We start from the raw sequence: 9,187 nt of genomic DNA on the forward strand, positions 1-9,187 counted from the left end.
GGTTTCGTGAGATGCCCACTGCTGATGATTCCCAATAAGGATGGAACAGCTGCACAGTGCTTCTCGGCTTTTCAGCACAAATTGGCTTCACTGACAGGACGAAATTTCTATTGACTATCCCAAATAAATTTGACAGAACGACGACGTACACGGCACAAGATCATCAACTGGAATGAAGCTAGTCACGTAAGACAGACAGTGCGATGATCGATGATAGACCAACAATAGGGAAGCATGAACGATCGAATGACTCAGTTGGAAACACTATGAATCGCTCCAGGGTCAAAAGACCAGCGATCGTCAGGGTGATGACACAAGCGGTAGGAAGCGAATGTGGATAGGTTATTCATGTGGTTGACGCTCCCAAGTTTGAAGCTTAATGTCTAAAGCTTGGTCAGCGGATGGTAGGAGAGAAGCAGAATGAACAAGATAGGGAGGTGACTGGACTAAAACGGTCAAGGCGAAAGTCCGGAGGGATTTCCTCGCGTGCAATGTAAAAAAAATATGAAACGTAGGGCAACCTAAAAGCCGCTGCTATAAGACGCTTCCCCAGACTCTGTGTTAGCTTCGATTTTGTGAAATTCTCGCTTGGTATGTCCCCTGTGTTCAAAGCGATACGTTGCCAGTCAATAAATTTACCGATTTTTCGTCAAGCCTACTCCGAGACTACGACTTCTCGGTCGATACCAAGCATTTCTTGCTTTCCGACACGAGTTGCACTGCATCATTTATTAAATTGCTATGCAACACCGACCACTATGCATCAGGAACTCATGGTGTTCAAACCTTTTGAACTCATACCATGAAAAATCAAATCGTTCAGCTGTAGCACCCTTTCGGTGCCTAGCTACATGCTAACAGAAGAAGGCACGACGAATAAGATACTGCCAGGTTGCCCACGCCTAGACAGGACCAATCGAAATCCTGAGGTGGGGTTCGAACCACGGACAACGCAAGAAGTGCAAAAATGAGAGTTAATTGATCTGACGTGATTGTCGGAACAGAATTTGGCGATGCTAACGCCACAGATAACTGTTCATACCTAAGATTCAACTGACACGCAACGCAGCCGTTAGGCATTTGCCACTCATTATGCTGATAGCACTAGCATTCAATTTCCATGTTGTAGAGGCCTGACGCTTTCCGGCTGATTTCGTCCGAGAAAGCCCACAAACACCGGATGTTGGGGCGTGCAGCGGTCTTGCAGTCCAGCCACAGAGGGTTACATAACAAGGCAAGGTTCACACATTGTTCAAGTGGATTTTGGGCTCCAATAGGAGCGAGTAATTAGTACACTGCTTTTGGCACAGGCACTTAATGGAGATAACTGTTATGCCAGGCGACGAAACCGATCAGCGGGGTTTTACACAATTCGCGAGTGTGAAACGCTGAGAACGCACAGTTACACACGCAGTGAGAGAAAGAAAAAAGAAAACGATGGGAGAATACTGCTCGCGTTTGTTAGATGATTGGAGCGAAACCGCTGCGATCATGGAAGGGTTTTATGACACGAACTGATTGATAGTCGGACCACGCGCACAGAGCAAGGTACATTTAGACCAACTTTTGTCGGGCCGTACAGAGGTGGACCTTACTTGGAGAGGAATGATTTGTTTGCCAACGTTACGAGTTGCAGGTGACAAATGATGACACAGTTCTATCTAATCAGTGCACATAAAAGATGAATACCTTACCTCTCCGGAGATTTTCGAAAGGCGCCGCCGTTTCACCAGCACCGCAGGATCAATCGACAGTCCAATGTTGTATCGCCTAATAGGGGTAGACGAAACAAAATATAACCTAGAAACCATCAAGATTATGATAGACATGCGCATCGCTTCCTAAAAACTACCGGTATGGCGAAAACGTTACAAGATGAGCAGTGAAGAACCACATAGTTAGGCCAAAACTCCACACTAAACACGAACACTTCTAATTGCTCGGCACAAATGCAGGAAACTTTCGCTCTCAGAAGCGTCAGGAACCGCAACTGACCTTGGAAAAACTCAGTTCCAGACCTCAACTCAAAAAGTTTTAGGTTGGCTGGATACTTCTATCTTCCTCACCCACTAACAAGCTCAGAACTGCAATGGAGCCACGGGCGACACCGATAAGAGCTTCAATCATGCCAGAAAAGCTAGAAAAAAGCGGTAAGACAAAGAGCGACAAACACGTGGGCTACGGAGCTGTCGCGAGGATGAAGTTATACTAACTCCAGCTATAAGAGAGTGAGGGCTAACAAGATCTCCATAGCTAATGATGTTTTTCTGTCCCGAGAAAAAACGGGTTGGGAAAGGTAGGTTCTGAAACCACATATGCCGATCGTCCGAAGGTTGATTTTAATCCAGTGCAGCCGAAAAACAAACCTTACCAAGAGCATGATGCACCTCGGAGGGCGCTTGTCGTGTGCAACAGCATTATGAATCGGACGTTCATGCAATCGGCTTCGGTCACTCGCATTCGCGGAAGCCAAACTGGGCAGATTATTGCAACTGGCTCAGACCGCGGCACTTGAAACATTTGCTATCATCCGCTGCCTTCGGGGTGAATTTCAAGTCAAAACCAGTAAAAGGTGAAGCGGCACTCTTCTCCGGCCTCAACAACCAGGAAGTACCATTCTAGTTTGTAATTCGCCGTTTACCGCTCCAGGCAAACCTTCTTCCAAATTAACTTTTCTGGCTCATTTAGCAGTTAATCACACAGCCAGTGTCTCGTGTTCAAACTTTCAGAAAGTGGGAAAACTGAAACTGAATCGCTTCGAAGTGCTTGATTGGCATCACAACGTTCAGTGCCAACTTTTTCTTCAATCTATATCTACGTATGTTGTCCCTCCGAAACGGCCACACATCATAGATGTGCTATTATAGGGGCTTACGTATCAGTTCATAATCCGTCAGGAGTAGTTAGATAAACACATAGTCACTTAATTTATCGCCTCCAAAAGGTGTGGAAAGCTTAATTAAGCTGATTGGAGAGCAATCTAAAAAGAGAAATTATAGTGCAGAACATTTATACAAAAAACGAGAAAGGAGAGAATCTATGCTCCTTGTCAACAAGATCATTTTGCCGAGTCCTCCCATACCAGCGAATGTTGCCAAAAGCAGCAGCTCTGACTGGCAACATAGTAAGCGAGCATGTGAAAATGATACTACGGACAAGTACTCCCAAGACCGAATTGTAAGGTTTGTACAATGAAAAGCGACTAGTTGACTCAATCAAACGATTGGGGAAACTACTACGATTTGGGAAGAAGGACGTCTAGATCGAATGGCTAGAAATAACGAGAAACAGATTATTCGGTCTTCACTTAGGGAAGCTCTGCAAAGAGGCCTATGAACCCGAATAGAAGCAACAACCCGAGACAACAAGTCGCTCGGTCCGGTGGGTTCGCAAAGAAGCGCTGTACGTCCAAGTGCAGCCACCACGTGTATATTGTAACCGATTAAAGTATAAACTTTGGCACACAAGTCCACGCTGGCTTACCTAAGTGGCCCGCTTGTCTGGACCACCAGCCCGTGCGACTCACTCCTTTCGAGTGGGTACACTGCACTTGAAAATCCTGCGAAGTGCGGGTGAGTCTACCATAACTGTTTCCATTACAAACTGGACAAGGGCGAAAAAAGGACGATGTCAGCAGACTAGTCTAATGCTCGAGTCTTTGCGTTTATGGCGACTGGATTACAACAAACAACTGGAAATTCAAAGTTGCCATTGTTATGCAGCAAACAAAATGAGACTGACAAAGTCAATGGCTTCACTAAAATGAGAGAAAACAGGGATCAAAGAATACGGTCAATGTGACTGGCTGAAAAGGGCAAAGGCAGTAACCAGGCTCATCATCGTCATTGACAGCAATACAACAGTAATACATACTGGTATTCCGCCGCCACACTAACACGAGGGAAGAAGGCCTTAGCAAAGAGGGGTAGAGTACCTACACATACGACAGTAATGAAATTAATAATACCTGTCGGATTAAGGCCCCATCAGCGGTATCAACCCAGGGTCCTTTGCGAATCTCACTCCACCAAGACCCACTGCATAACGACGGGCAAACTCCAGTTAGACAGTCCGGTTGGGGAATGACAGCATGCGCAGCACTACGATTGGTTGCGTGACACATGTCTTGCAGGGTTTCTAGCCGTCTTCACGAAGGATCACAAGGGCCAGCACCAGAAAGTTGCGCAGACGGCAGAGCACTCTGGTTGATAGTAGTCGCTTTCATTTCATGTTGCTAAGTCATGGCCTGCCCCCCAAGAAACCTTTCACCAACAACAGATCAGAAGAGAAAACTGCGCTTTTTTCGGTAGACAGTGGTTGGGCATACGTAGCACACACCTCAACCACCTCACCCCCATCAACTGATGACTATCTACTATCTCTTAACGTGATCGGTTAGCTGGGTGACAGCGTTTTTCGAGAATCCATTGATCCGTTTGAGGTCTTTGTGGCATTGTACTCTGTGTCCCTCCAAGGCGATTCGCTATTCCAACGCCTTTTATTTTTAGCAACTTGTTTCCTCATACAATGCAACAAAGATCGCGAACGGGCCGATAAAGCTTGAAAATCGCTGTCACCCAACTAGCCGATCACCTTAAGAGATAACAGGTAGTCTTCAAATGCTATATAAACGCACGCAGGCAACGAATTACCCACCCAACCGCGCAGTCATGATGTCTCCTCTTACGGTGATAAAACGTTTGCAGGTCAGTTGCCAAGTTCGGTGAACAGATCAACAGACACCTGATCAACTACCAATAAAGTCATCAGAGCTACCAATATTTCGACACATTGCCTACAGTTTCCTAGTATGCTTTAGTGAAATTCGGCTCTAATTAATGTTTGACCGATCGACGTCCACCAAATAGGCCATTTTAATGAGTTGCATTGTAGACTTTGATATACTCCCCCAATTTTTGGTTCACTGAGATATCCTGCTGACAAACTGGGAGTTCTTTTTCTTGCGGTTTACTAAGAAAATTCAATGAAAGCACGCACCGAAGGAAATCATTGTCTGAATCAACTTGTGTTTTCCAGGGCATCGGCGACCAAGGATTTAGACGGTCCATAGATAGCTTGTGGCAATGTAGTCAGTAAGACTCGAACGCTGTTCAATCGAAGGGCGCGTCCAGTACTTCGACCAGTGCGTTCTTGTCGAAGCAGAACTTTGGACAGTAGAGAGGCGGCTGTATACAGGTATCCAGTCAAGCCTCATTGAAATGCCTATAGCTTGGATCTACATAAGAGCGACTATAAAGTGGGACAGCACAAGAGTTAAGAGAAGATGAATATGGGGTGTCCGCAGTGTGATATAAACGATACATTGTTGTTTTGGCGCAAGGCTGATAAAGAAACTGAGGGGTGAGAAAGTAATAATTACGAATGAACAAGCATACTTACTGCGTACACAACCGATTAGCTATGGTTGTTGCTTTCAAACTCGGTGCAACACCGTCCAAGACAACGACGGGCAGTGTGTTCTGTCGCAGAAGGTTTAGCGTACGAAAAAAGAGGTTTCTGTGAGAATCAGAAGAAAAACGGATTTACGAGAATGCACCACGAGGGAATCCGATTTGCTAATACAACAGTATATCAGTACCTCAGGTATAGTTTCGTCGAGACCGACATATTGTGCTTAATCGATACATCCCCACAGGTCCAAATACTCAAATCAACTGCCACAGTTTCACCACCAAGCTCGGCCAACGGTCGGTGTTCTTGTATAGGTGCGAGAATGCTCCATAGACCACGAACGCCCATAACTGAAAATGAGATATCAAGTGATTATAGCACTTAGGTAATGAACTACCAAATAGGATGATGAAAAAATAATAAATTATTGATCGTTCAGCTGTAGCACCCTTTCGGTGCCTGTAGCACCCTTTCGGTGCCATGCCACCCGAAGGTTGCACGAGGGATGGGATACTGCCAGGTTGCCCAAGCCCAAACAGGGGAAATCGAGAGGTGTAGGTCGATTTCGAACCACGGACCTTCCGGTCAGTAAGTTCGCGCTCGAACCGCTTGGACCATCTCGCCAAATAGGATATCAACAAACGAGATATTTCTAAATTCAGAACTATCACCACTGTCTGGATTTTGGGTGAGACTTGAGAGCAACTAGTTTATAGGGATAACCAAACACAAAATAAAAGGGATATTGAGCAGAACAACCAAATGGAATGTGTGAAGACAGAAGACAGAAGAGTAAGACAGGTGTACAAGGGAAGGTTACAAATGGAAACGGCAAGTCGTAAGACGAGCAGTAATGACAATCGTACAGATGTAAAATAATTTAGGTACCTAGCTACCATGTCACGTGAAGGAGGCACGAGGGTTGAGATACTTCCAAACTGCCCAGACCTAAACAGGAGCAACCGAGACACTGGGTTCAGACAGCAGACTCTTGTATCAATAAGTTCGCACCGTAACCACTGAGCTATCTCGTAAAACGAGTAGACATGGCAGAATATAGGAATAAAGATACCGTAATTTAGGCCCTGGGTCACCTCGTTTGACCGTGTGAGCCGCTCGCTGAATAATTAATCACGTTACCCGAGCAATTGGGTGGCCTCGGCTCTTAAGCTGAAGAGACAAGTTCGATAATGATGGCCCATTGTCTGCATGAGCATATGCAGGACTTCAAGTAAGTTTCTTTAGATGAATAAACTGGCCTCAGAAAAGTAGGTAATCCATATCCGCCCTCATCCAACAGGAGATGAGTCGATTTTCTTAAACTGGAAACCCATACATATGTAGTGTGTGGTGGCTTCGGTAGACATCATTATCATCATCATCACTGACGGCAACACCAAAGAAAATTGCTGCTCACTGCTGTACAGCCATGCCGATTTGTTTCAACAAAGCCTTATACCATAGAAAAATGGAACATGGAGAGGGAACTAGAGCACAAGAGGTGCACATGCCTCCAAAACCGTCGGACAACCTGAATAGCTGACTACATGAACCATATTGGTGTCGATTAGCCACCATACATTTCACTCTCCACAAAAGAGCAGATAAGGTTACATGGGCCCCACCCTGCAATATCAGCATACAGAATTTTAGTCCCCTCCTTCCCGGTCGCATATTTCCAGCTTAATATGTCCACAGCTTCGAACTAGGCAAGGCGAACAACGGTTCGGTTTGGTTTTTCAGCTACAAGCGTGTATAAAAGTACACCTGCCCTATGTCCGTTTATCAAAGCTGCGGGCCACCCATTGGGGGGCGATAACTCAATCAATTCCATGACATAAAGTAGTTCCTTTCGTCCAGTTGAGTAGGGAGTGAGGGAGTTACGCAGTGAAGATGATAGCTTTGATGCAGCGTCGCCACTGGATGCATGATTGTCAAGATAGCTATCTAATTACTTGTCGCGTCATTGAGTCCCCATTTAGAGAGACGGTAGTTACTGGCGCAGTCGGGCCCACCGGCAAGGGCTTTAATGTTTCGTTGCCGATTCATGGACTGACCGCCCTTCGGTACATATCTGGATGAAGAGGGCTCTACCAGGTAAATGGTCCTTGGCATATGAAGTATATGACCAGCCAAGTTACCCAGGGAGAGTTAACTTTCCCGAAGACCATCTGACGTATATCGGCAATAGTTAGTTGGTGTTCCCATCAGAACCGCGCAATGCTTTGGAGGCATCGATATTCAGACACAGAATACCTAAAGATCATCCGCACGCAGCAACTACGCTTCTGATCCATAAAGTAGGAGAGCATGGAACACGGAATCATACGCTATCTTTGACAGTGAAGCTGTAAGCTGTTGGCAAACGCTGTCCATGTCTTCCCGATTCTGGAAGTAACTTCACGTTTCACCAGTACACTGGGACCTATACAGAAGCCTAAAGAGACAAACTATTCCACCACATCGATTCGCAAGTTTGAGGTATGAAATCATCCAATCTTGCAGTAGCACCTATACTTATACTTATGCCCTGGGAGTATTTCGACCCCCGAGGCGTTAGAGTCAGGTGATCATCATCACTATCAGCTGCAAGAACCATGTACTTGCCGTACAGTGGTTGTAGCTGTCACAGGTAAAAGAGACTCAACCAGCACATCGAAAAGATTTCATGAACCCACGGGGAGGATTTGCTGCAGCTGCCATACTACCCGAAGGAAGCAGGAGGGTTGGAATACTGCCAGGTTGCCCAAGCCTAGACAGGAGAAGTTGAGATACAAAGGTCAGGTTCGAACCACGGACGTTCCGGTTAGTAAATTCGTGCTCTCACCACTTGAGCCACCTCGCCCCCGACGATTGATGAATTTGCGTAGGTTGATGCCAGAAAGTACGTTGAAAGCTATGCACACTAGAATGATGCTTTTGTTTTTACTCCCTTTCAAAAACAAAATCACCGTTTGGGGCGCTCCATTCTGTGGCACTTTTTCCTTGCTCCATATAACTTGGAGTACAGTTGTCAGATTAACCATAAGGGACTCCTTGAGGAGTGCACCTCCCTTGAGGAGTGCAGGAAGCAAGCCGTCTGGACCAGGTGCTTTGCACGGAAGCACTGAACTTGCAGGCTGGACCATTGTCGAAGTTCAACTCGGGTTCAAATCCTCCTTATAGAGTTAATAAAGCCCAGTTGAACTGTTCTCCATTGTCTAGCTCGACATAGCTTAATGGCTAAGACGCGAACTAACTGATTGAAAAGTCTGTGGTTCGAACCCGACCTCAGCATATCGACTGCTCTTGTCTGGGATTGGGCTATTGGTAGTAGCTCGATCCCCGTGTTTCCTTCGGGTAGTATGGCATCTAGACACCGTTACAGCTGATTGTTATTTACTGTTACTAGTGCTATTGTTTTCAGCCTATCGTTCAAAGCGACGTTTCCGTTAATGGACTGAGATCCTAGTCTTTTTAGAGATTGTTTAACTACCCTCGACCAGCTGTCATTGTAGGATACGATTGTTTCCTATTGGGGAAGCTTTCTCTGCTTCCCAGACGTTCGCTGTCCACTAGCACTCTCTGTCACTCCCCAGACCATTCATTATTCGGCGTTGGAAGGGTAAGCGCCAGCATCATCATCATCGACAGTATGACATCAGTGTTCAACACCGATGCTTCACTGCCGTACAACCATGACTTATTTGAAAGCCTTATTGTAAAGAAAAGAATAAAGGTGGATGGGGGAGGGACTTAGTGCTAGCTTAACACAATCATTCCGAGGTGCCTACAC

At 45.9% G+C, this 9,187-nt stretch overlaps 1 protein-coding gene across 1 annotated transcript in view; it reads right to left on the minus strand.

Annotated features, from left to right (window-relative positions):
- T265_09792 (hypothetical protein) overlaps nucleotides 1-9,187 on the minus strand; it is a gene marked incomplete at both ends in the record, with an annotated part of 24,177 nt that overhangs the window by 14,036 nt on the left and 954 nt on the right. Inside the window, 2 exons of the mRNA XM_009175966.1 lie at nucleotides 1,695-1,800; nucleotides 5,600-5,762. Coding sequence (XP_009174230.1) covers nucleotides 1,695-1,800; nucleotides 5,600-5,762 — 269 coding nt within the window. The remainder of the gene's footprint in view (nucleotides 1-1,694; nucleotides 1,801-5,599; nucleotides 5,763-9,187) is intronic.

This window comes from Opisthorchis viverrini (genome assembly GCF_000715545.1).
Source record: "Opisthorchis viverrini unplaced genomic scaffold opera_v5_302, whole genome shotgun sequence".
NCBI classification, from domain to species: Eukaryota; Metazoa; Platyhelminthes; class Trematoda; order Opisthorchiida; family Opisthorchiidae; genus Opisthorchis; species Opisthorchis viverrini.